This window comes from Nestor notabilis, unplaced genomic scaffold (assembly GCF_000696875.1).
Source record: "Nestor notabilis isolate BGI_N333 unplaced genomic scaffold, ASM69687v1 scaffold9117, whole genome shotgun sequence".
Classification (NCBI taxonomy): domain Eukaryota; kingdom Metazoa; phylum Chordata; class Aves; order Psittaciformes; family Psittacidae; genus Nestor; species Nestor notabilis.
Genome location: NW_009936051.1, coordinates 6,029 through 33,137, shown reverse-complemented (window position 1 = coordinate 33,137; position 27,109 = coordinate 6,029). Strand labels below are relative to the sequence as shown.

General features: G+C 38.4%; 1 protein-coding gene across 1 annotated transcript; it reads left to right on the top strand.

Moving 5' to 3' along the window:
- Positions 1–5,359: 5,359 nt before the first annotated feature.
- Positions 5,360–25,142, top strand: LOC104408513 (sodium/potassium/calcium exchanger 4-like; the record flags this gene model as incomplete). The annotated part of the gene is given in 12 exon segments (XM_010018146.1): positions 5,360–5,450; positions 10,761–10,837; positions 11,775–11,849; positions 13,874–13,958; positions 15,004–15,107; positions 16,105–16,179; positions 17,150–17,175; positions 17,865–17,918; positions 18,106–18,248; positions 22,650–22,819; positions 24,623–24,767; positions 25,010–25,142. Coding segments are annotated over 12 exon segments (1,178 nt in total), but the record flags the coding sequence as incomplete, so codon positions are not given.
- Between the last annotated feature and the right edge of the window lie 1,967 nt (positions 25,143–27,109).

Sequence of the window (27,109 nt, the reverse complement as noted above, 5' to 3'; positions counted from 1 at the left end):
AAAAGTTTAAGTGCCACTTAAAATGCTGCTAAATATGTAGAAGTCTGCAAATCTTTGAAGCTGCTTTTTACTTACCAGATTTAATATCAAATGTATCAAATGTGAGGCTCATGAAGTATAGTAGGGGCTAGCACTGAAAAGAGGTCATTCTTGAAGTACTCCAGTAGTGTTTACAGCTCCTTACTGAATTTGTAGAGTAAGGAGAAAATGCCCCAAGGGGTATTTCCTGGGGAAAAATAGAACTGTGAAAATTTGTCATTTGAAAAATTATTCATGTAATAAATGAATCTCAGATGCCTGAGATGGGATTACTTGTGTGAAAAAGGTGAAGTAGGCTGTAGGTATAAGAGACACGTTGGCATCATTTTATATCATGAGGCAAGAAACTGCATGTTGGAATGTGCATGTATTTGACTTTGAGCTGAAGCATATGAACTGAGGAGTAATGCCAGTAAATCCTGTGTCTCAGAAAGTGTACATGTAAGCCTGCAAAACTATGATGTTTGTTTAAAAGATAAACAACAATTCTGAGTCTCCGTTTTGTTTGTCTTCTGGATTCGTAAGTCTTTCAGATTTTTGGGCTTGGGCCCCCTTCCACGAGTACAAAGGCTAGATGAAGATTTTCTGTTTTAAGGGAAATCTGATGTTCTTACATAATTGCAGGATTCCGGAACCATGGCTTCAGGAAAAGTAAAAAATATCACATGGTTTACAACAAAGTAATAAGAGTTGGCTACACCACATGAGCATGGCTCACAGGGAGAAACTGTTGTGCTTCTGTTTGTCCCCATGAAAATGAGTTTTTCAAAGCACCGGGGGGTACATGGAACAAAAAATTATCCTAAATACTTGACTCCAAAACCTGATTTCATTATAGAGCCAGCATTTCTTAGCACTAGAGGGCTTTTTTTTAGAGAGCTCAATATGTGCAACTTGAAACAATTTTTCAAAATTCATTTTCCTTCTGAAATAAAAGAGAAATTCAGAGAATTAATCATCAGATCTTGGCTTGTGGCATCAACAGCCTGATTTTTGTAAGGGCTGGGCATGGTGTCCATGGTGAGCTGAGCTCTGTGAAATCTTGGCTTGCCTGTGCTGAATTCTCTTGGGAATTAGGGTCACCTAATGAACAGCCTGAAGGGGCTTCCTCTGCTTCATTACTGTGTCTTTGTATTCTACCTGTTCCCTCTTGATTGATGGAGCTTTCTGGACAAAGCACAAGAAAACTCACTGTTGGAAACAATTCTGAATGGCAGAGGTGGAGTAAATTAGTAGGTCTTTTTACTGCTGCCTTCCAGCATTTTCCTTCTATATCCAGAAAAAAACCCTTCAAGTAAAGAAAATTCAAACAATATGTGTGCCTGACTTTATTTTATGCCTTTCTCTGTTTGGTCTCTCTAGGCCTGACTTAGTCTGCTGTTGCTCTGCTACCTTGTGCCCATTTGTTTCTAGGAAACTAGTTTATTTAACTTAATCTTAGCCTGGTAGAAGATATGACCTGTAGTTCTTGTGCTGTTTCAACTTGGAGAATAACACAATTTTCCTGGGTGGTTAAAATCCCTACTTGGATTGAGTATCAGAAGAATAGTTAAACTATGTATATTTTAAATATCTAATTTAATTTCCCATGCATTTGGGAAAAAAGAATGGCATGTGCTAATACAACTGCTTTTAAATGAGCCATACTGCAGCTATTGCTGAAGTAGAAGAGATTCAGAAGCCTATTATTTTGATAACTCTGCGGAAGGCACAATAGCACAGTTTCATTTAAAGTGCACTGGAAGATAGCTGCTCTGGCAGCCCTTGTGATTCCTTATTTTTTCCTTTTCTGTGTTTTCTACATATAATCTGTTTTCAAGTAACCTGATAGCTTTTCTAGCTACCAGCAGTTCAAACTTAATACGTAGTCAGATTTTGATGAAGTCAAAATTTGCCAGTCTTTTTTAAGTTTGAGTCTGTTTGTCGATTCTACTGAGGATAAAAAACCCAAAACAAGACCTCAATGATCTTGAGAGGATACCAAAACCTTGCAGTGTTTGATTCTCCAGGCTGTTGGCAGCTGGAAGGCTTTCATGTGAAAAAAACATAAGGAATGATTCTTTTTCTCTTGGGATGAAAAATTACCCGACCTTTTAATAACTGTGCTTTCTTAAGTGAGTCACAGTATTGATAGTTAATCCAATCATTATCCCTTTTCCTATCAAGTAATGAACTTGCCAGGGATATTGCTTTCTGTCTGTATTTAAAAAGTGGACAGCCAAGCTGAGTCCAAAACTCTGCATAGCCAGACGACTCTCTCCCTCAAGAGGATCAAGATGTTGTTGACCATAGAAACCATCATCTTTCAGGAACCAAAATATAAGGAAAGATGAAGGGGAGAGGGGAGGTTGAATGTATGAAGCTCAAAGTGAAAAAAAACAGAGGGAAATTCCATTTAAAAGACACCAGTTTTTACTGGTGACTGATGTCAGTATTTAATTCCCATAAAAATCATGAGGTAGTAAAATTTAAACTTTTTCACATAATTCCACAATGATTTATTTAGTCCTGGGTGGGGGATGGACCATATTATTCTCCCTAAGCTGGAAAATGACATGTCTGAATATGCCCCACCAGGGCTGGACCCTGATCTGTTTTGAACTGCTTTGGCAACCTTGACTCAGAGTAGTGTAAACAAGGTAAAATCGTATGAGACAGTAAGTTGAAAAGGGAAGAAGGTGAAAAAAATTTTAGTAACCTGCTTTAGTAATCTGAGGTGTAAAATAAAAGGGTTGGTGTCCTTAGGTGGGGTTTTGAAGAATACACATGTGCTTTGTGGAAAACCAGTACTATAATCATGGAAGATGTTAACAGAATTCAGAAATTCTGTGGCTGGTCACTGAGACCAACAGCTCATTACTCATAAGCATTGGAGATGTGTCAAGTGGAAGCAGGTCTAGAGCACTGATCTACACTGAATTAAAATCTTTTACTCTAAGTTGTTCTCAGACTGTAATAAAAGCAGGTGTTGGTAATTTCACCTCTGTTCAGCACTGATTTAGAAATGTTAGTGTCCTCATTCTTAGTTAATTTGAATGGACTTCACTGTTTGATAGTTGTACTGAAATCTTGGGTCATGGTAGAGGTGTTCCAGGCAGGTTCCAGCAGTTTCCTATGGAATTTGCTACTTCGCAGTAATGAGGTTGAGATGCAGCTGTGTGAGGGTATCAGGCATTAAACATATGAGGAAACAGTGTGAAATAACTAACTTTTGTAAGAATGAAAACTCATGATGAAGTTCTTGATCCCTAGCTCTTTAAAAGAAGTTTCTGGAGACTGTATCAGGTGGAGCCCAGGGAAGAAAAAAATCCATGATCTCAAACCTTGGGATCCTTTTAGGGTTATCTTGGGGACATTTAAACCATTACTTCAGAGCCCAGTACACAAGAAATGCTGTACTCTGATATGCTGATGCATCCCCATGTTGCGGTACTTGTGCATCCATGTGTCATCACTGACTCCCTAGATCGGGAGATGAGATTTCCTCATACCTTTCAATTTTCTTTCTGTTGGCAGATAATTCTTAATGTATTTTTATTTGATTTGACATTGGCCTAGTGAGTGCAAATACTTTTGTTCTTTATAAAAGAGAAAAGAAACTAAATGTAAGTCCAGGGTTTAGTAAGGTGTTAATGTTACTTTCTCTTGTAGCTAATCCAATCTTGTATAAATATTTTCGTCATTTCATACTGGTGGAATGAGGGTTTTGAAGGCTATTTCATTAATATATCATCCTTTACAGATATTAAATAGATGTAATAGTTTAGAGTTGAGTCAAGTATTTTCTTTTTAAGCTGCCACTTACCATTGCACAGATAATCGCATTTGGCAGTCCTCTTTTGGTTGAGCGATGAAAATTGAATTAATATACCACAGAGATAAAATTTGCTTATAATTCTGCTGTCTGTGAGGTGAGGGCTATGGAGGAGAGTGCTCACTGTACCATATGGTACTTTGCCTACAAATATAAAGCTTGATCTCTGGCATCCCACAGTGTTGCACTGACGTAGAAATGTCTCTTGAAGAAGTTGGATGGTATTTTGTATCATTTCTTTGCGTTTCATTCAGATGCTCTGTTGCTGTTCAGGTGGTATAATCCATGAAACCAGTTTAGTCAAGAGTTATCTCCAAAGGAATTTCCTTGCAGAATTTTTCAAGTGTGTGTTTCTTTGAATTAGCCAGTTGTGATATGCTGTAACACTGGTGCCTAGGTTAGTATCAAGCAGAAGGTGAACAGAGTATTTGGGGGAAAATCCACATACCATCCTACTCCAGAAAACTGGAAACAGCTGTCTAATGGGAATGGGAGCTTAATGCTTGGTAATTCTTACTTTTTCCTGATGGTATCTGGAATTGGTGGGGGTTTTTGTTTGCTTTTTGGGTTTTTTTCCCCCCTTCTCTGGTCCTTGTGAGGTTTTTAAGTTACCAGCTTTCATGTATAAAGGCACTTGCTGAGTGTACCATTTTTTTGAAGTGACAATTCAGACTTAAGTGCATTTTAGTTTGTGGTGTTAGAAAGGGTTATTTTAAAATTTGAGATCTATATGATTATTTTTTTCCTTTAACTTAGGCTTTCTGTGAGTGTGTAAAAAATAATAGCTTTAATGTACTATGGCACATTTATGATTTTCTAATGACTGTTAAAATTTATTATACCTAATTTGAGAAGTATTAAAAAGGAGGACTTTCATATGACCGATCTTATGTATCAGTCAACTAGTTTCACTGTGATAATATGATCTTTGGATTGACTTTGTTTCCATTGTTAATACTGGAATACATAACTAAAGTCAAAACTTCTGTATGAGCACAAGCAACCCTGCTCTTCCCTAAAGTACACAGTTGCTGTCACAATACCAACTGTGCACAGGTTATGTAAGAGGATCAGATCAGGGTATTACACTGTTCCCTGAAACTACATGTCTGTTTTGACTGTACTGAGCTCACCGCCCTCATTTCTGAGACTGTTACCACTTCAGTACTGAAGTTAATATGTGAAACATGACAGGGGACTAGCTCTCTTGGTATCAGTAGTAAAGAGAACATGGGAAGAATTTCTCCTGTTGTCAGCAGGTTGCTGTTCTCTGTAAAAGTCTTCCTAGTGCACTGATTTTTGAGTAACAGCATGGGCCGAAGGCACAAATGTTTTGAAAGCAAGGCTGATTCTCAGACATATTCACACGTTTATTGCAACTTAGCTCATATGGCACCACTGCATTCAGGGAGGCGTGGTTACAAGAAGCGATGCTTTTTGGCTTTCACTCAAATCTTTGAACAGATTATGTTAGTACAGAATTATAATTTAGTGCAAGTTAGTACCATGAAGGCTGTTGAAGGTTCAAGTCTTGGTGCACAAACTGTTGACATTTTGCTGCTGGCACTAGCTAATGATGCATGTATTTGCTTGACAGGTATAAAGAAGCTCATTTCTGCAGACAGGGAAGAGTTGCTTTGCTATCACTCAGGCACAAAATAGATGTGCATGAGCACTAGGCCTTGGGAAGATGAGGCCTTGCAATGTGGAAAAGGAATTGCACATAAGGAGAAACACATTTAAGTGTTAAGGTGCCTAAAGTTGCTTGCAGTATTTAAACAAAGATGCAAATTTAAAATATCCAAGCTGGCATGTAAATATGATTACAGAAGAGGTAAAAGTGGAAATACATAACTCTGTCTTTTGCCTGGTTTTCTTTCCCTTATACCTCTGCCCTCGGTGAGTCTGATGATCAACAACTCCTGAATGCCAGGGCAAAGGTTGTAGGCATTGCAATCTGTAGACATAACATGCCCTGAAGAGACAGAGGAGCATGGGCAAAGGAACAAGATGCAGACATTAAAAGGAGAAGTGGGTTTCTGAGTCTTTTGCCTGACCTCCTTCTTGCAAAGGCAAAGTGGAGCCAGTTGCATGTGACCTTTCAAACAGCTACAGCTCCCTTCTACCTCTGAGAAGAAATACAAGAGTTGCAACAGGCATGGACCCTAAGCAGATATTAAGAGTTGGCATGTTTGTTGCCTCTATGAGTAAATCAACTGCTGATAAGGTGAAGAAATCACATGTTGAGGCAGGTTATAAAACCACAGATCCACGTGGTTGTTGAGATGGTCTGTCAGGCTTAGGAGATTTTGAACCTTAACTTCATTGGCAGACTGCCTGTCACAGTATTGATAGGGCATACGGGAACAATGCTCTAATGGTACCCCGAATTAATCTGGTAACAGCCTAAGTCGGGGCAGGTGTCTTTGGCATGCTGGGTTACCCCAGCTGCTGTATAGTGGATCTTCCCTCCAGAGTCATGCAGACAGCTTGAGCTGTGCAGCTGCCGTTATATTCTGTTCTAAGGCATGCTATTTGCCTGTCTTGTAGCTCTTTTGCCACAGACAGCTCAGCCTCAGAGCTTTTTACCAAAGGTGAATCATCCTTTCTGTCACGCCATAATGAAGGATTTTTCATTTCCATGACTCAGAGAAAAAGGTGGTGCTATCCCCTCCAAGTCATGGCTGGATAAGCTGCTTTTGTTTCCCCACTCATTTCATGACTGGGGAAAGGGAACGAGCTGCAGGATGATCCAGGTCCAATATGGGCTTGACTTTATTTGTGCCCTCCCTTCCCCCTCAATAAATCTGTGCTCGATAAGATAAGCTGCAGGAGCCATGCATTTGCAACAGTGCCAGCAGGATAAATATTTCTGTATTTCTAGCTGATTTTAAGATGATTGGTGTGTGTTCCCCTCCCTTTTTTGGCAAAGGTTAGCCCCCTTAGATGTACTGCTTTTCATTTCATCTTCTTCTCCCATCTGTTCTGTCTTTCTTCAGTAGAAACTGAGCAGATGTAGCTCCCACACGGGCTGCTGGATAGCTCTGTCTCCTATACAGGAGAAAATATCTCTGTGTGAAGTAGAGTGGTGCCCCGCTGCTCTCATACATCAGATTGTACCATGAGGGCAGACCAGGCGCTCTCTGAAACTCTGATAATGTCATTTCCCCTCTGTCAGCTCATACAGATGAGGGAATACCACTGCCCCTCCTCAGTTCAGTGATGTTGATTCCCAGGCCAAAGCTAGGAGCCAAGATAATCCAAACAACCTTTTCCTGAGCAACCAGATTATCATAACAGTAGGTAAGAAAAACAAATAGTTGTTTAAAATATTAAAACACTTAAAATATTAAATAAAGAACAGTGGATGTAGATAAGGTATACAGAATTTAGAGATGGCAGTTGCACAAAACCTGTGATTATCTAGATAATAGAGCCATAAAAGAGAGCAAATGCTTGCACTGAAGAACTCCAGACTTTATGTTACAACTCACTGTCAGGTGGCCATTTCATTAAGGAAGAAATTTTACTTGCCAACTCCAGACCCTTACTTCATTTCCCTGACTTATAAAGAAGATTTTTGTAGTGTTTCTTTGTGAGAACAATTGTATACCATGAATTCTGTGTAGAGAGGAATGTTATCTTTGAGAAAAGTTGTCTTCCTGTTAATCAATTTAAAATTACCTCTATGAGACAAGCAGAAATTTATTACAAGTACTTAGTTATTATAAATACTGTATTGCCAGACTATATATGAAGCCAGATGGTTTGCAATGAAGCTGGTTTGCTTTTGATTCGTGATCAGATACTTGGGCTCATTTTATCTTCTGGCTCTTACCTTTGACATCTTTTGATTTCCTAGTTGATATTAACTTCAAATAAGTGAAGTCCTATTGTAAAGATAGTGATTTTTACTCATGCTTCTTGAAACCTCAGTTTATACTGACTTAACCATTTTTAATATTATAGTTTGAAATGTTTTACAGTCAACTGAATGAGATTACTGGGTAGGTAATAGCTTCCCAGATGACATAGCTGTTTTGCCAAGTTATGGGACAAGGATATATTCTCTCTGCTGTATGGTGGCAGTAAGTGGGGTGATGCTTCTGGCACAAGCACCTGTGATCAGAGCTGCAAACCCTAGCAGCAGACTATGTGAAAGGATGTGTACCCCATGTGCAGGGTCACATTATCATTGCTAGAGACTCCGGTCAGGCTCTGGTCCAGCTTTCCTAGTGCATTGTTGGAATTCTCAGAGCCATGACTTGAATGGAGGAGACAGAGGACAAATGGGGAATGTGATAAGAAAAATAGTATGCATGTCCTGAACACCTCCATGTGAGCATGGTATTTTAGCCAGTAATGCAAGAATGACCATATTGTGTAGAGATGCCAGCAGCTTTAGCTCTGGGTATTTTCTCCCAAGGGAGAAGTCTCCTTAATGCTTCTTTAGTTATTAATAATTTTAGTTAATATTAATTATTAATGGGAAGAATAGTTACTTTGACTTTTGGAAGGAAGGTGTGGTTTAGTATACGGTTCTAAACACTATGTGCTGCTGGTTTAGTAATTCGTATCATAAATGTCATAAAACATTTATGGTAGTGGGCACTAAGGAAAAAAACAGAGCTATGGGATCTTCAACTTTGCCTGGAGACACTGTTCAAGTCTTTGTCAAGTTAGACATATGCGACATATGTAGGTGTGTGTAGTACAGATGAGAAGGGGCGTTTTTGTATTTATATAAAACTTGAAGATTGAGGAGATGTTAAGTCTTTCTCATATTTGAAACTAGATGATCCTCTCACTGCAGCTAAGATTTTCAAGTGTGTTTGGTCATTAGAGGTAACTCAAAGTTAAGATACTGCAAAAAGTGTAATCTTCAAAGAGTTACAGTGCAACATTTCCTAAAAATAAGGCTGGTTTAGGGTGTTTGAAGTCTAGTCAGTAAAAAACATCAACTATACCTCAAATTCTTGGTTTCTGTGTTCATAGTTGTTTGCAAAATTATATTGAGAAATTGAGAAAATATGCCATTAAAATTGAAAATGGAGCAGCATAAATATCATATATTGTGCTCTTAAGCATTTCTTTAAACTGACAGATTTGAATATGGGAAAGATGATCATATATTCCCTCTGTTTCCTTCCCAAAGTTTCAGTGTATTATGGTAAATTCACAAGAACCTTGTGGAGCTTATTATGTTGTCAACTTATATCTGCAAGTCCTTGCAGACAGGAACATCTCTTTCTGAATAATAATTTAATGACTTGAGTGCATTTGGATTCCAGTGGCTGAAATAATTTTCACCCGTAAACTTCTCAGACACCTGTCTCAGGCACTGTAGGTCTCTATCCCTGCCTGTTTTGCCAATCTGGATGGTTTTTATCTCATCTATTTCTTCAGGTCTTTGTTTTAGTAGCTGTTTGTCTCCACCATCTGGAATCTTTTTTTCACTCTGTTGCCTTTGTGTGGAACGCAGATCTTTTAACTGAGGTCCACATGACTTCAGAGTCAAAACTCATGTCTTTGCACATCCCTATCATACACCTACAATTTCTGTTTCATTCCTTCTTTCACCAGATTTAGATAGTAGACTTTTTGGAGGAAGTACTTGGAATCACTTTAATTTGCAAGACTGTGGAGCCCTATGAAAGTTTGTAGTTAAGAACCTGATGGAAGATTACAACTATTGTGTAATTTTTCAGGCAAGGCACACTTAAAGCCAGAAGTATTATTTCAGGATGAAATAATTACTTTGGAAGTGTATTTAGAGGAGACATAGAGGAGATGATAGTAAAAACAAGGTGTTAAGAATATGAAATGCAGTATAGTAGAGGTTGGTTTAAGTCGCCGCATAACCAGCAGGTTGAGAGAGGTGATTCTGCCTGTCTGTTCCACTCTGGTGAGACCCCACCTGCAGTGCTGTGTTCAGCTCTGAGACCCCCAACATGAGAAGAACATGGACCTGTTGGAGTGGGTCCAGAGGAGAGACAGGAAGATGATCAGAGGGCTCGAGCACCTCTGCTACAAGGACAGGCTGAGACAGTTGGGGTGCTTCAGCCTGGAGAAGAGAAGGCTCTGGCAAAACCTTCTTGTGGCCTTCCAGTATTTAAAGGGGGCCTATAAGAAAGATGGGAACAGACTTTTTCTCACATGGAAAAGACAAGGGGTGATGGGCACAAGTTACTGCTGGGGAGATACTGACTGGGCAGAAGAAGAAAATTTTTCACCATGAGAACAATCAGCCATTGCAGTAATCTCCCCAGGGAAGTGGTGGATCCCCCAACGCTGGACACTTTTAAGATTCAGCTGGACAGGGTGCTAGGACATCTAGTCTAGGTCATGCTTTACCAAGAAAGGTTGGACCAGATAATCCTTGAGGTTCCTTCCAACCTGGTATTCTATGACTTAATGGGACCCGTTGCAATATGACAAGGGTGATGGTTTTAAACTAAAAGAGGGTAGATTTAGACTAGATATAAGGAAGAATTTTTTACGATGAGGGTGGTAAAATACTGGAACAGGTTACCCAGAGAGGCTGTAGATGCGCCATCCCTGGAAACATTGGTTGGACAGGGCTCTGAGCAACCTGATCTAGTTGAAGATGACCCTGCTCATTGTGGGAAGGGGTGTGGACTAGGTAACCTTTAAAGGTCCCTTCCAACCTAAACCATTGTATGATCCTATGAATGAGGTAATTAATAACACTTAAGTTATCAGTTCTCTGTTTTTTTTGACAGAGCAAAAAAGAGATTCTGAGGTGGCAAGCTATAACGTAATAAATTGAAAAATACACTCATGTTTAGTCATATATTTCTACAGATACATCCTTATTTTTCAGTCTCTTGTTTATAGATGCTGTAATGTTTAAAAAAATAAAAAAAAATGTTTATTTAACTTTCAGCCATTAATGAATTTCCTGAAGATGTATTTACAAATAAAGAACGGCAGCAAGGAGGAGTTCTGCTTCATATCATTGCCGTAAGTTTTTCTCTACTGTGTTTAGTTTTTGTTTTCCCTTTGTTAGTAAGATGTTAATTATTTTAGTGACCTTAATAAATAGAGCTCTGTATATATCAGCTTGTTTCTAATACTTTGATTTAATTATTTCTGGTATGTCTATGCATATGTTTTGGGGACATGGTTTAATGGTGGACTTGTTAGTGCTAGGTTAAAGGTTTGATTTGGTGATATTTGGGGTCTTTTCCAACCTAAATGATTCTGTGATTTATTTAAGAAAATGATGCAGGTCTTTCTTTCTTGTTGTGCCCCTGTGCAAAAGATGCAATTGCAATTAGAATACAAAAACCCTGAAGACATACAGAAGATGTCGTGTGGAGTTTTATATTTTATTGTAGAAAAAAAAAAACAAACAAGGCCTGCAAGCTCTGGTTTTTCATTACTAGCTCAGAGAAAGTAAAGTAAAAAGAAGTTGTGTTTGTTAGACAACAGTAGGATTAGGCCCACTGCTTGAGCACAGCACATAAAGACACAGGAGATGGTGGGCAATCGTGTGCAGGGAACCAGGATCATTCCTGAGAGGTCTGGTGCGGTGAGCCATGATCAGGGTCCACTTATTTCCAGGTGTGATTATTTCTTGGGTATTGTTAATCAACACGGTGTTTCTATGTAATTACAGGGTCTGATAATAATTCATGGAAAATACAGATGATGACTACGTAACTTTGTAAGCCTTTGTTAGGGTCTGGCAAACATTCTGGTTCTAAACCTAATCTTACATTCAAGAATCTGGTTTTATGGCATAAATTGATCAGCAGAGGGATTTTTATTTGGAATGGAATAAAAAGTGAAGCTATATATTTCTACTGGTGTGAATAAATATAGCATTGCCTTCTTTCGTCCTTTCATGTACTGGAAAAATCTGAAGTATTTCCTGAATCACTTTTTTTTTTTACAGGCTCTTTATATGTTTTATGCTTTGGCTATAGTATGTGATGACTTCTTTGTTCCATCCTTAGAGAAAATTTGTGAGGTATGTTAAAGAACTTTATTCATCTTTTGGAAATTCATTTAGGCAATATTATAGAATCAGATATTTTGTGCCATTGTTGTTTGGAGTTCATTCCTGTCAACTTTTTGGCCTTGGTACTTTTCAAATTATTTGAGCTTTCCATCAAAACATTATCCTTTGGTCTGGGCACATTGGTCCCCCTGGCCACACTCAAGGAGAAAAAATGAAAGATCAGATGGTAAACCCCATTCTTAAATACCTGAAGCATGTAGCTAGGATGGATATGGCATATGGATGAGTTGGGTTTATTAATATTCTCCTAGGTGTAAAAGTCACTTGTGAAAATAAATCATACATAGACAAATTAATGTGTTGGCTGTGCAAATTTTATTGCACATTTACCACTGTATCAGCAAGGAGAAAGCATGCATATGTAGTCCTGGCATGAAGTAGAGAAAAGGGAGAAGGCATGGGAAAATTATGTAACTTGGTTTGACATGGAATGAGAATACATATTTTATATGGAAAGAATAGTAGATAAATGTAATTCCTTTACATAATTGTTGAGAAGACTTGGCAGAATTACATGTAGTATTCTAATTAATTGATTGAGACAGCATAGAATTTATACTTGGCCTGTAAATGTTGTGTTAGGTAAGGCTTTGGTGAACGACTACAAAGTGAATGCAAAATGCAAAACAGTTTTTAATTCCCTTCTGAGGGCAAAATGAAATTGTCTTCTTTGCTTTTTAACAAAAATGTGTGTGACCATTTTCTGAAAAACTCCTGTAGCTAGTTAAAAAGCCTATTTTCCTATGGATATATGTACTAAATTCCTGTCAGTCGGAGCTATGTACTTACACTTATCAGTAGAAAAAAAGATACAAGAATAAAGGAGACAACCAATTATAGTAAAATACTCAAGAGGGATCTTTTCTTTCCCTTTCAGGTCTCCTGTCTTCAGCATTCACCTTATACACCATATTTAAGTTGTGCCACTTGGGTCGTACCAATTAAGTTGTCACTGATCCTTCATAAAATCTTTGCCTTTTATGAACATTAAACATTAAAACAGCTGAACATTAAAACAGCTAAAAAGAATTCAGATAGCACACTTATGTTTCAGCTCCTGCAACAGTATGACTGTTAGTAGGTCAAATGGTGCAGTAGTGGCTTTTGTTTATGTTTTGTCATGTTCTGTAGAATGCCATTTTCATCAGCTCAAAATGTTGCATACTGCCTGAAAAACATGATTTTTCTATCACTCTTTTTGTCACTAAACACTTTTCGATCCTTGGAAGAAAGATGAGGTACCAAAGATGAGTCTAGAGACTCTCAAAAAGGAAAAAGCTCCTCCATAACACTTTCTTTATAGTTCAAGGGAAAGATCTTCAGACAGTATTAAATTGATGCAGCCCACTTGTAGAGCTACACGGGTTTCTGCTGGTCTGAGAACTCTTATTTCTATCCTATTAGAGCTTAAGAGACACTGTCATAAAAATAGATCTGTCTACAGTACACAGGCCTCTCTGTGTCTAATTATACTAATTTTGTCTGTGTCAGCAGACTCACTTTTAATTAACACAGTTGCAAAGTGAAGCCAGAATCAGGCCTGCTGTTTCTAAGATTTATGCTCGGAGGTTATATTTTTCTCTTGTGGATTTTTATTTGCAAATTTTAGAAGCCCTTAATTCTTGAATGATTGTGTTTAGAGTTCCAAATGTTAATGAGACGAATTTGAGATGCTTACAATCTTTTTGAATCTGCAGAGATGCTTTTCTCTAAGCTACATGTAAGCCACAATTGGCTAGTCAGTTATATATAACTAACGTAGTCTGACACTTCACTGAGTTAGGGTATAAACATTTTATTTGTCCAAAGTATATTTGCCTTCTCAGAGGCAGTGTTTTAATTTTTATCATAGTGACTGTTGATCCTTTAATAGCGCTGTGGCCAGAAAATGAAGAGCTTCTATCTTTGCAGCTCTGTAACTGTGCAATGTAAATACAGTAGCGGTGCTGAAATTACCAATGCTTTTCTTCCAGAAACTGCATTTGAGTGAAGATGTTGCTGGAGCCACATTCATGGCAGCAGGAAGCTCCACTCCAGAACTATTTGCGTCTGTTATAGGTATGGAGCCCACACACTAGCTTTTATGAGATCTGCTGTTAACAAAGCAGCATCAGATCAAGTAGAGATATCCAAAAGTGCTGTCATTCTTCTGTCAATTTATAATCAGCAATTGCAGCTGTCAGCTAGTCCGCAGTTCATGGTACAATTAACTACTCAAAATATCTCATGAAAAACTGTGAAGCTCCTCTCAAAACACAGTGATGAATAGCTGTTTCTGAACATAGGAAGTAAAAGAAGAGACTTATTGCAGGCCCCTGAGAGAGAAGCTGAGATATTTCGGAATGGATTAAGAGCAGCCCTGAGGGGTGTTGGGGGTGTTGGTTAATGAGAAGCTCAACATGACCCAGCAGTGTGAGTTTGCAGCCCAGGAGGCTAAGTGTATTCTGGACTGCATCAAAAGAAGCCTTTCACAACTTCTCTAGTCAACCTGTTCTAGTGCCTCACCACTCTTATAGTGAATATTTTCTTCCTTATCTCTGATTTAAATCTACCGTCTTTTAGTTTAAAGCCATTACTCCTTGTCCTGTCACTACAAACCCTGGTAAAAAGTCCCTCTCCAGCTTTCATGTAGGCTTCCTTTAGGTACTGGAAGGGCTGCTGTAAGGTCTCCTGTCTTCTCTTCTCAAGGCTGAACAACCCCAGCTCTCTCAGCCTTTCTTCATAGGAGGGGTGTTCTGTCCCTCTGATCACTGTTGTGGCTCTCCTCTGGAGATGCCTCTACAGGTCCATGTCTTTCCTGTGCTGAAGACTCCAGAGCGGGTTGCAGTACTCCAGGTGGGGTCTCACCAGAGCAGAGTACAGGGGCAGAATCATCTCCCTGTAACTGCTGGCTGCACTTCTGTTGATGCAGCCCAGGATATGGTTGGCCATTGTCAACTTACGTCCAGTTTTTCATCCACCAGTACCCCCAAGTCTCTCTGCAGGGCTGCTCTCCATCTCCCAGACTATATTGATATTGGAAATTGCCCTGACCCAGATGCAGGACCTTGCACTTGGCCTCACTGGACCTTGTGTAATAATGTGTGTTTTGCTCCCTTTGCAGGTGTATTTATCACTCACGGAGATGTAGGAGTAGGGACCATTGTGGGTTAAGCAGTTTTCAACATTCTCTGCATTGTTGGTGTCTGTGGAATGTTTGCAGGACAGGTTAGTAAGACACTTACTTCTGTGGAGTTTAATTGCTTACAATTTAGGGATTTCCATGAGCAAATATTAAAACAAACAAAACAAAAATCCCACAAACAAACAAACAACAGCCCCCCCCCCCAAATAAGAACAACAATAACAATAACCCCCAAACAAGAAAAACAAAACAAAACAAAACCCACAACCCAATAAACAAACAAAAAGCCCCAAACAAGCAAAGAAAGGAGTGTTAGTCAAAGCCAAAAATAAACTGGCATTGTGAAAACTGTCAAATGTTACATTTAGCAGATGTTTCCAGAAAGTTCAGCTGTAGTTTCAGCAGTCTGAACTTGTAGCAGACCTAGGAAACTGGCTTCTCCTTGTACAATACTGTGTTCACAATCAACTGATCAGTGGCACCTGCTGATCCTTTCTGGTACTGATGGGGATCAAAGATTCTAGAACACAATATTTGCTCCATCTACTCAGTAGATGATTAGACTGTGTATCATATTTTTTCAGGAATTAAGTCCAATATATCCAAAATATAATGAAGTGGGGACCATTGATTTACTTCAGTACAATGAATTGTATTTTACAATTGAAATTATGACCAATTAAAGTATCATTAGTAAAAAATGTATTACATTAATGGAAGTTTCTCTCTGATTTTTATTACTGGTGATTTTTATAGTTCTGTTGTCTTAACTGATATGTCTTCTGTTAGCATGAAACTGTGTTTGGTTCCAGAATCACTGCTGATAATAATTCTGCTCACATGCCTAAGTGATTACAAGATAAAGGCATTTGTTTTGTCTTTAAAATTGCGTATTTTATTGGCTAAAGTATGCTACAAGGCTGCCCCATCCCCGGCAGTGTTCAAGGCCAGGTTGGATGGGGCTTTAAGCAACCTGGTCTAGTGGAAGGTGTCCCTGCCCATGGCAGGGAGGTTGGAATTAGATGGTCTTTAAGGTCACTTCCAACCCAACCCATTCTATGATTCTATGATATTTTTCAGGTGGTTTGTCTCACGCAGTGGGCTGTGTTCCGGGACTCTGTGTACTACACAATATCTGTGATTGTACTTATAGTTGTAAGTAGCTCTCTTACCAATTAATATGTTTCATTGCTTTAATTTTTGGAGGTCCCGCCAACTAACCATAGATAAACACTGGTAAACAATGCATTTCCTAGCCAATTCTAGTTACATCTGGAAGTGATAGCTCAGCTCCACAATATGCTCCAGATATGAATACTTCATACAGCCCCACAGAATACATGTCCATCAATATCCATTCATTTTGTACCTAGTCTGTAAAGGTCTTGCAGGCTAGCAAGCTAGTGTTGCTCAGTGCAGTTAGCACTGTCTGTTGAGGAGGTGAAAAATTTTGAGCTGCATCTCTATTTTGAATAGGGAACGTGGCTGTTGCTTCTACACAGTCATTTTATTTCGTAGATTCTGGGTAAATTTTTCTAAATGGAGCACAGGTGAGATACCACGTTGTTCATCTAGAACAGTGTAGTAGTTACCAAACACACATATTTACTGGGTTTGGTGGCAAGAAGGGGAAGAATCCACTTAGTTTGGTTTGTAATAAATATGGATCACTAGCTGGCCATTCAGTTACAGGAATTACATAGGGTGGAGTAAAATGTGTATAACCACTTGGCCTAAAAGCAGAAGTAAAATGGCTGTCTTTTCTACTAAAACTAGTCTAGCTGTTAAAAGGACTCAGAGCTAGGTCTCTTCAGAATACATGACTTTGCTGTTACTTACACAGCACAGTATTTTATGTACATTTGTGTGTATTTGTCTCTTTCACATGCTCACACTGTCTTACTCAGTAGTGTTTATAACAATCACTGAGAGGGATCCAAGTCTTATTCACAAGGTTTGTGCTTTGTCCATACAGTGAAAGTTCTGGTTAGAAAGGGTCAAAACTCAAGTTGCTTCTGGTTAGATATGACTGATATTTATTAAATAAATCTGACTGGTTTTCAAGATAGATCAGAGATATGGTCAATTTATGTGTTTCCTTTTATTTTTTTTTCCCTTCTTCTAGTTCATATATGATGAGAAAATAGAGTGGTAAGTTGTGTAAATTATTCCCTACAGTACCATCTTTGCCATGGGACTGATCAGTAAATAGAGTTGACTTTTAATTAGCTTTCATTCATACATACTGGGAATATGAACTAGATTTGACACCTAGAAAATCTTATGTATTTTCTTTGGTTAATTTTTTTTATGATGATCAGGGAAAACTAAAAGAAAATGTAAGAACCTGGAAACATTAACAAAGTAAGTAGGCTATATTTAAGGCCTGAAGATTCACATGTGCAGAGAGGATAAGTGAAGGTCTGCTGATTCTGGCTGCTAATATTTACGGGGGTGCTAGGTGTCCCAAAGAACAGTCCAGCCTGTGATCCTAGTGGAAGAACATAAGCATCTTCTAGAAGAGTCCTCTTGAGTGCCTGGCCTGTGCTTCAGTGCTGAAATGACAGAAGGCCTTGGCATTATTATCCTCAGAGGGTAGCTGTGGTTTCAGTCTGCGTACCACGTTTCTGAAATATATGCATTACATATTTGCATGCTTATTGGAACTTGAGAGCCTGCTTCTCCCCATTCTGTTGAGACACCATCTAATCTTAATGATGTGAATCCTGTGTATACAAATGTGACTTGTACTAGATGTTTAATTCACACCCCTACATAAAACTTGAAGAGTGTACAGCTGTTTAATGGCCTTATAACACTTTTTTTTTTGTCTCTCTGAGGTGGGAAAGCCTTGTACTCATCATTATGTATTCATTCTACATACTTATCATGAAGTAAGTGCTTTTCTCCTGTGTAGGCCCTTTAGGTCTTAATTGACCATCATTCTTCTTGTGTGGTTTTGTCCTGAACGTGCATCTAGGCTTTAACGCTTGCTTGCATAAGTTGTTCTCAGATGCTTAAAAGCTTGACAAGAAAATGCAACAATCCAGCTTTTTCAGACCTTTTCATTTGCGCTTTCAGGTACAATGTGAGGATGCAAAATTTCTTCACCCTTAAAAGCAAGAATGTTGGAAATGGTGACACAGTCAACAATGAGCTTGAAGATGGTAATAAATATTATGCCTCTAGTTGTGATGACCCATCCATTCCATTACTATGGAAAGGTAAGGCTGAGCAGACAGGACTTTGAAAAAGAGTAGTTCACAGGGTGCCCTTTTATTTCTTTAATATATATCAAAACAGTGTTACTATTCAATCAGAAGCAGGAATTTTTATTGGTATAATTTGATAATTCAGCAGTCAGATTGTCAGCTGGAAAAACAAACAAACAAAAAAAAACCCCCAAACAACAAACAAACAAACCCAAAAAAATCAATTTCTTTTTTTATATCTTTATTCTGATAGCAAGCTGCTTTGCACATTGGCAATTTTGCTCACTTTTTGTCTCCTGTTCATTGATGAGCTACAACACTGTGAAAGAAATTTTCTTTTATTTTTTTTTTTTTTTTTGCCAGGAAGAAGGTAATTTTCACTTCAAAAATTAGTTTGGAACTAGAAGCTGAGGCATGGGTGTTGAAGGAAGGAACATAGGGAGATAAATGGGCAAGAGGGGATTGTGTTGAGTTCAGATCCTCAGAAGACTGGCTTTCTCATGCTTAAATAGTTCTGCATACATTGCCAAGCAGATACGTAAAATTGAGAAATGCAGGTTCTTTGCTGTCTGTGTCTTTGTCATAAAGGGGAGGAAGATGATATTCAGCTTCTTGTTTCGAAGGTAAGCAAACATACCTGGGGTTTTTTGGCTTTTGGTAAGCCTGTTTTTATCATTGTTTTATTTTTATCTGTAGAGCAAAACCATTCTTTTCAAAGCACAAATCGTATAGTGAGATCTTGGGCTACTCTTAACAAGTGAGGTCTCGTTGGTCTGTTAGCAAATATCTCCCATTCTAGGAGGTTCAGCAACAATATAGGTAGGATTTGGAAAGGTTCTCATGTAATAACAAATAGTGGCAAATAGAAGTTTAGAGGGGACTCAGAGAATGCCACTCTTTTCTGCTTTTAGTCTTTAGGATTGAAGGTGGGTACTGTCACTACAGATTTATGCAGTGGCAGCATACTGGTACTCTGGTCTATGTTGTTTAGATAATAGTGTAATAGGGATTTAAAATTACTACTCATAGGACATTGTCGTATAATTAAATGAAGATGTCTTTGAAATACTTTAATCTCATTTTGCAATGAGTTGTGAACATTGACTGTGATATAGTTGAGTCTTTGGATGTGGAGGTACGTACATACGAGGTTCAGAGGATAACTCCCAGGGCAGTAGTTACTTACGTATTCAAGTGGGGATGCGGGATAAGGATGATTCAGTGAAAGAACTGAAAGAAAGAAATATCATCATATTAGGGGGTCTTATTTCTGAGGTATTTGTTGGATTCTGATGTTATCTTCCTGCATGCTCTCTTATCTGGCCACTGTGTGGTAAAGTGATGATAGCAGAGTGCTTGTTTGTCCACCTATTTTCTTTTTGGGAAATGAGAATATTATTTAATACTTGTGAAGAACATGCAGAACTTTTAGAAAAAGGAGGAGGAACACTAATAAAAACCTGGACTCAAGAGAATGATGTCTCCACTAGCACTTGTCCACAGCAGATTCCCTCTCTAATTTCCCTCAAAGATGCACTGAGACTGCAGTTTTGGTCAGATTCCCTTTTCCTTTTCCAGCATCCATGACTCTGCTTTGGGGAGACTGTTGTCCAAAGTGTGAGAGTGCCTTTATCAAAGGCAAATCTATCTGGAATGAGAGAGTATGCAGAGAAAAGGAGGCGACAGGGTTTTGGAGTGAGCAGTGGGGGAGGACAGTGGCAGTGTTAGCCTAGCTGCTTTGTAGATGGGTGCTTTATATGTCAAGAAGCTGTCCTAGAAAACCATCACATGGCTGCCTGTTGCATCTCCCTTCTCTTGAATCAAAATATGCCATGACCTATCAATGACTTGCTGTTAGTTGACACTTGGCTGGCTTCACAAGCTGAGCTGCACTTTCCCAGCAGCAGCTTTCAGAAACACGAGCACTGCTAGTAGCTCTGAGGAAACTACAGCTGGTGTCTGCCTGACCTCCAACCAGTGGTTAGCAAGTTTTGGGGTCTGCCAAAAAGCCTCCCTTGGGTTCACGAAGGTGTAGGTTTAATCTTAATCTTATTTTCACAGGAGAAAAGCGATTACTTCCCAAAAAAGAACAGTTGGTTTGGGTGAGGAACTTTCTTCCTTCCTACCAAGGATGTTTAGTCAGTTGCTCAAGGTGCAGATAAAAGGGGGGGTTCACATGCTGCACAGCTCTCTTTTATGCTTCTAAATTTTACTATTTTCAAGAGCTTTCAGTGGTACATTATAAAAGCTTCCATTACTCAAGTTTAAGAAGAAAAAGGAGAGCTTTTCACCATAGAATAATTCAATTTCAAGGATGATTTCTATACACACAGGTAAAGGCAAAATATTTGTACTTTATAAATAATGCTTCTATTTTAGAAGTACAAGCATGTGGCTCCCTGCCCTTGGCTTTTATTGTGTTGACCCAGATTTCCACCAGATGGCATGGTTCGATTCCTCCCTAAACTCAGCAGCTCCTGAAAAAAGTGGGTTTCTGAGGGCCTGACCAGGAGTCAGCTATAAGTCAGCAAGAAGTTTTCTGTTGATTTTGACAGGGACAGGGTTGTTGGTGATGGTGAGCAGGAAGTTTAGGTAGTTTGTTAAAAGGAAAAGCCATTCTCAGAAGATACTGTTTTAAGGAATATCACAAAGGAGAGGCCAAAAAGGCTTTTCTCTCTCACATTTTTGAAAACCAATTTTGTGATTTTTGGGTGGAGCCTGTTTGTACCATATAGGGCCAAGGTATATTTGTTTATGGGCATAGGGTGTGAGATGGAAGAACTGTTATGAAAATGTAAGAGTAATGTGCTGCAGTAACTCAAAACTGCTGTTCTGGGTTTTTTGTCTTTTGGGGGTTTTTTTATAGTGATGTATTCTACACCACTGCTGAGGTTTTTTTATCATGGTATTTTATCAAAGCAGAGTATATTTGGTCACTGTCTCATTAGTACTATAAGAAATAATTCCAGAGTAACTGCAGTGCTTTGTTGTTTTTTCATGATACCGTAAGATAAAGAAGCATTTTGAGACCTCACTGGAGAAACTCACTTGAGAGGAGTTAATCTGATGAAACTGTTAAAAAGATACCTGGCCTTTTTGCCTTACCAGGATTACTGTAAAACATTTTTTTGTTAACTAAAGCAAATGTTAAGCTACTGTGGTTGAGGACCTCTTCTGTGAGGATTGGTTCCTAGGAAGATTGTCTGGCTATACATTCCTTCCGGGTATTCTGCTGCACTCTAAGAGTCATTGGAATGGATGTTCTCCTTATTTGCATTGTCAGCTGTAGTACTCAGCAAGGTTAATTGTTTTAGATGTTGGGGTGGAGGGAGGATAACTGCTCCTTTATGTTTACCAAATGCAAAATTACTACTAGTTCTATCCTCCTGCAAGACAAAACCACAGAGTGGATTTTTTGAATAGGACATACTTTTTTATGAAACCAAAGATCTCTGTATGACACTTCACGTGACTCCAGGGTACTCACTGAAAATTGATTGTAGTGAAACAAAGGAAGACACTCCAGTGCCAAAGGGTAAAAGATATAGCTGTTTACTGGTGATTTATAGGCTTGATTTTTCTTGTTAAATGATAATGAAAGGATATATTTTTTCAACTTCAGATGTTAGAAGATGCTTGAGACAGCAAAGCCTGTATAGCATGATCTGATTTATATGCATGCATGGATCCAGTCTTCTTCCTGAAAACCAAAAATACTTCAACACTGTAACAATGCAAAAAACTAACAATATAGATTTCTGAGTTTTTAGAACAGGTCCATTTTATTTCCTTCGAGTTGAATGTTGTCTTAGATTTCCTTTGCTTCCTGACTGGAGCCATGCACTAATAATTATCTTGCACTTCTACTTCCTAAATTCTCTTCTTCTTCTTAATGTAAGTAACAATGCAAAAGGGGAGTGGGAGGGTGAAGCTAAGCAAACAGAAAACAAGCATCAAAGAGCTTTGGTTGGTTTTTTTTACATATAGTAATTAATATTTTTTACAGTCATATGCATATTTCCTACATTGCTTTCTAACACCACATGGATATGTCTCCTGTCTGCTGAGCCTTGCTCTGCTTGCTGTGTATAGTCTAGCATTTGTGAGAATATTGGCTTGTTTTTAAGCTCTGAAAGTCCTTACTGTACTTATGTTGATTGGCAACATAAGTTTGTTTCTCTGTGTTCTTAACACAGTAGAACAAAACTTGTAACCTTTGTACAAGTTCCTTTATATTAACAAAGGCTTACTTAATACATTTGTTCTTGACAATTTTTTTTTTCCATTGTTTCAAATCTGGTCATGTTAGAGATACTGAATATTGCTCCCCTAGAGTCTGAAAAGAATGACTTTGGGTGATGGGAAGCGTGGTAAGATAAATTCACAACTAACTTTGTCTGTTGTGACCATTAGTGAAGGGGGTGCAGCAGTATGGCAAAAACAGTGTTGTGATGGTGGATGAGATCATCTGTTCCAGTCCCCCCAAATATCGGTTCCCTGAAGCTGGATTACGGATTATGATTACAAATAAGTTTGGACCACGCACCAGAATGCGGATGGCAAGCCGACTTATCATTAACGAGGTAGGTTCTTTAAGAAAAGAATAAATTGCTACAAGGTAGAGGAGTTGCTAAAGAGCCATGTTCACAGTTATTCTGGAATTCAGATTCTCCCATCTTCCTAGGAATGGGCTAGAGCTATGTCTTTCTCTAGCAGCTATGTCACAGCACGTTTCAAGACGGATTCCTAATTGGCAATGCTGCCTGTCTTAACAGGAAGGCAGCACCTCAGGATCACATTAGATATTTGCCTACCTCCTTAGTCTTCTTTAAAGTCTTCAGCTCAAGATGAAAATGGATCAAAATATTTTTATGAGAGGAATTTGTCCTAGACAGTTTCAGTTCTCTCTACCTTGATGTATTGTCACCATCTTTATTGTTATTGCTTGTTTCGTACCCTGCAGTTGAAGTGACAGGATTGGCCCTGTGACACTGTTCTGGGCGTGTATGAAGTACTGGGGTGAAATTTTTGGCCTTCCAACCTTGGCTTCTGTGAAAGCAGGAAATTTATCCTTTGCTCCCTACAATGTCAAATATGAGACATTTATACTCTCACAAATAAAATAATTTCAGTAGTTTAGGAAATACAGGCTTTAGCAAGTTCCTAGAATTTGAATGTCATAACACAGTTCATGTGTTATGAACTCCCAGCATTGTGACTAGCCCAGTGAAAGAAAGCAGCACTAATGTATTTGTAACAAAAGTCCAATTTAACAGTAGAACAGTGGTTCATTACAAAGTCAGCTTGGCGGCATACAGTCAAGAGCAGAAGTTCAGAAAGGGCATATAGCAGCAGTTGACTCCATAAAAGTTCTGCTTTGAAGGCAATTCACCCATCAGCAAAAAATTCATTTTTAATGGATATGTGCACAGAGAGCTGATACTTCCTAGTTCAACATCTGCAAAAATCATTCTTTAAACCAGACCATTTGGATCTGTGTTCTTACATATTCTCTGCCAAAGTTTTGCAAAGTATTCAGATATGAGTTTTCTCTATTTTTAACTACAGTGTGTTTCAGTATTTTTTGAATGTTGTGCACTAACTATATTTTTAAGGCATTTCAGAACACTTTTAGGAAGCTACAACAATTTGTCATGAAAAAGAACACTTTTCAACCCTGCATTATTTGATGTGACAAACTAAAAATACATTTTTTAATAAAAGTAGGAAATTACTCTTCCATTTCACATTCTCCAGTGTATTATTGGGAAAATATACTGGCATTTAAACCTATCCCTGTAATTGTTGTACTGTTTATTGGAAGTGTAGCAGTCTTCCACATATCTGTGGGGACAATTAAGAGCTTCATGAAAGTATATGCTCAGACAAGGGCAACAGGGGTTAGTCTTGCTTTTGAAATTATTATTAGGACCTTTACATTCACCTCAAGGAATGAGGATAAGAAGGAGGGAGGAGGGTTACATTTGAGCAGGAGAGATCCTTGGTAATGAGTCATTCATAAGCCAACTCCAATAGTGCAGAAAAGTCATGAGTATTACCACTAGATTATAGTGCTCTTGCTAGTTTGAGTCGGAACTGTTGAGTAAGAAGTGCTTCAGAATAACCACACTCATTAAAACATGGTGTGGAAGGATGGATATCACAGCTCTCCATCATGGCCTGAAAAACTTCTGCCAGTAATTTTGAGGTGGGTAGTCAGCACTGGCCTGATGAAGACAAGTGGGCCACAGACAGATTCGTTTGTTGCTGATTGGAAGGAGAAGCATCACAGCCCACATGACTGGAGCTGGACAGACAGCAGAGCCCAGATTTAACAAAGTCAATATTTTCCAAACTATGGCAGTTTTGTCTTTGACACTGTGCAGCGTCAGCGGTTAATCCAATCTGCCAATGGCTCAAGCAAACCACTTCAGAATAGGAGACATGAGAATATTGAAAATGGGAACATCCCTGTGGTGAATCAAGAGGAGGAAAATGAGCAAGAAAATCTATCTCCCTTTTCATTGCCAGGTAAGGCTTACTTTACAGGTGTTTATAATAAGGAAGCACAAGATAATTAAAATGCCAAACACTGGGTTGTAAGAAAAGGGGATGTATGTGGGGAGAGAGGAGGAGGGGGATTGATATAACTCTCTGAAGGCTGGATTTGATGACAGTAAAACTGAGCTGGAGGCTACATGGCTAAAAGCCAATATTAGGAAAGTGTTTTCCAACCATTGTGCACAATAACAGTAGAAGTGCTGGCTTGCCAGAGGCAAAGGGAGAGCTGGTAAAGTAGGTTTATATTAAAAAACATCGGACCAACCCATTGAGCACTGCACTGCTAGTAATTTTGAAGTCAACAGTTAATAATGACCTGCTGGAGATTGCTAAGCCAGAGGCTAGGTGTGTAAATATATAATAACTTGATTTGGTGACTGTAGGGGAGGCTTCTTGGATGAAGAGGAAGAAATGAGTGTTTAATATCTTTGACAGTGTTTAGAATTCTTAGACCAGCAATAGGTAATAATATTCACCTTTTGAATTTTTTTGGAAACTCTTTTGTGTGAAGTACTGTATATAACCAACCTTATTATATTGGTGCCCTTAACGCATTGCAGGTTGACTCTCCACCACATGCTTTGGAGATTAGACAGCAAAGATTAGATCACCTCTCACAGACATGTAGTCAGTAGTTGTCTGACACACAGTTACTGCTAACACATATATTATTTGGCATAAATGAATATCACATGCAGTGAAAAAGAAGAAACAATTTTCTATGTTGTATATAATTTGAATTTCTTAGAGATCCCATTGCTTCAATTGCTATCATTTTAAAAGAGATGTTGGTGACTGAACAAACATAAAAGCATACTACTAGAAGACTGGATAAAGTCATAAGTTTTCATGTGTTAGTGTGCTTTTACAGGAGCTTCTTGCAGTCAGCAGTTATGGACTTTCATGGGGGGTGAAGAATGGAAATGAACTGAGTCACTGAAGATAGGCCCATTAGATGGGCTTCTGATAATCTATGTGATAATGAAAATCATGTTTTTATTGTATGGGAACATCATGGATCCAAGCCAGCAATATGCCTGTGCATGGGAACACATTGTTGATGATAATAACAACAACAACAGTATTGGTAATAAACATCTTCTAAAAGCCAAAAATGTCTGCGCAAACCATCCTAAAAATGCAGTGCACATGTTGGCAAAGATTTTTTTTTTGACTGAGTTGCTTTTAACAAGTTTTTCAATTCAAGTTTTAATTAAGGCAGTGCAATCATACTTTTTTTCTTACATTTCAGGACAATGCAGAAATCTTAACGTGTCAGACATTATCTGGAGACTGTATTTGGATTTGTTCAAGACTCACAACTTCTTGATGAATAAAAAAATAGATTTCAGAGTAGAGCTTCCTAAGTGTGTGATATTCACAATGGACAAAATGCTTTGAACAAAGGAAGGAGTTATTAGTTAGTCCATTGGCATTTTTTAAATGCGGTTCTTCTGCATTTTTGAGAAAGTCCTGAAGGGTAATTGAGGTGTAACAGGCCAAAGTGGAACCACTCATGCTACAGTTCATGCTGGAATGGAGCAAAAGTTCAACATGAACTCAAAGAGTTGCGTAAAAGTGGTAAAGTGATTGTTTAAAATCCTCATCATTATCTTCAGGTTTTGTTACCTCTGTCGTCTGGAGATGATTATCTACTGGTTGGATTCTTGTTGCTCAACTCATATATTCTGAGGAAGAATTCTTTTATTTTTGCTTTCAGAAGTACAACTTCAATAACTTTGGAGAAAATGGAAAGAACCAGCATCATGCCTTGTTGTTGTTTAAGTACTGTGGCACGATCAGTAGCCAAAAAAACCCCTGACATTTAAAACTGGCTTTAGGGAAAAGGTACTGCAAACATTTTCCCAGAATACCCTCTGTTTTCCTTTTGATATATTTTCAGGCCAGGAATAAGGCACATACATTTTCTAAAGATCAGAAGTTCATTTATTCTTTCAGTCCTATAGAGAGTTCTATGAAGAAAAGGCTTTCGCTTTCCAATATGACTTTCCAAGTCAACTGCTTGCAGTGAGCGAAGTAGAAAACTCACTCCATTATTTTAAGAGCTGCAGCAGAAATGGCTATGAATTGGCCCAGACCCTTTTTTTATGCTGTTTCATAGTCACCTTTTTATTTTTTCAGCCTACTTTGGGGTTTGACTTTCCTTCTTCAAATTGCATATTCTAGACCCTTTTGCAGGAATGAGTTTTTTCTGAAACAGAAATATATGTAAGTGAAGTTTAAAGCACTACATCAACTCTGAGTGATTCCCAATTATCATTTGCCATCTGTAAGTTTTGCTTATTGTTTAC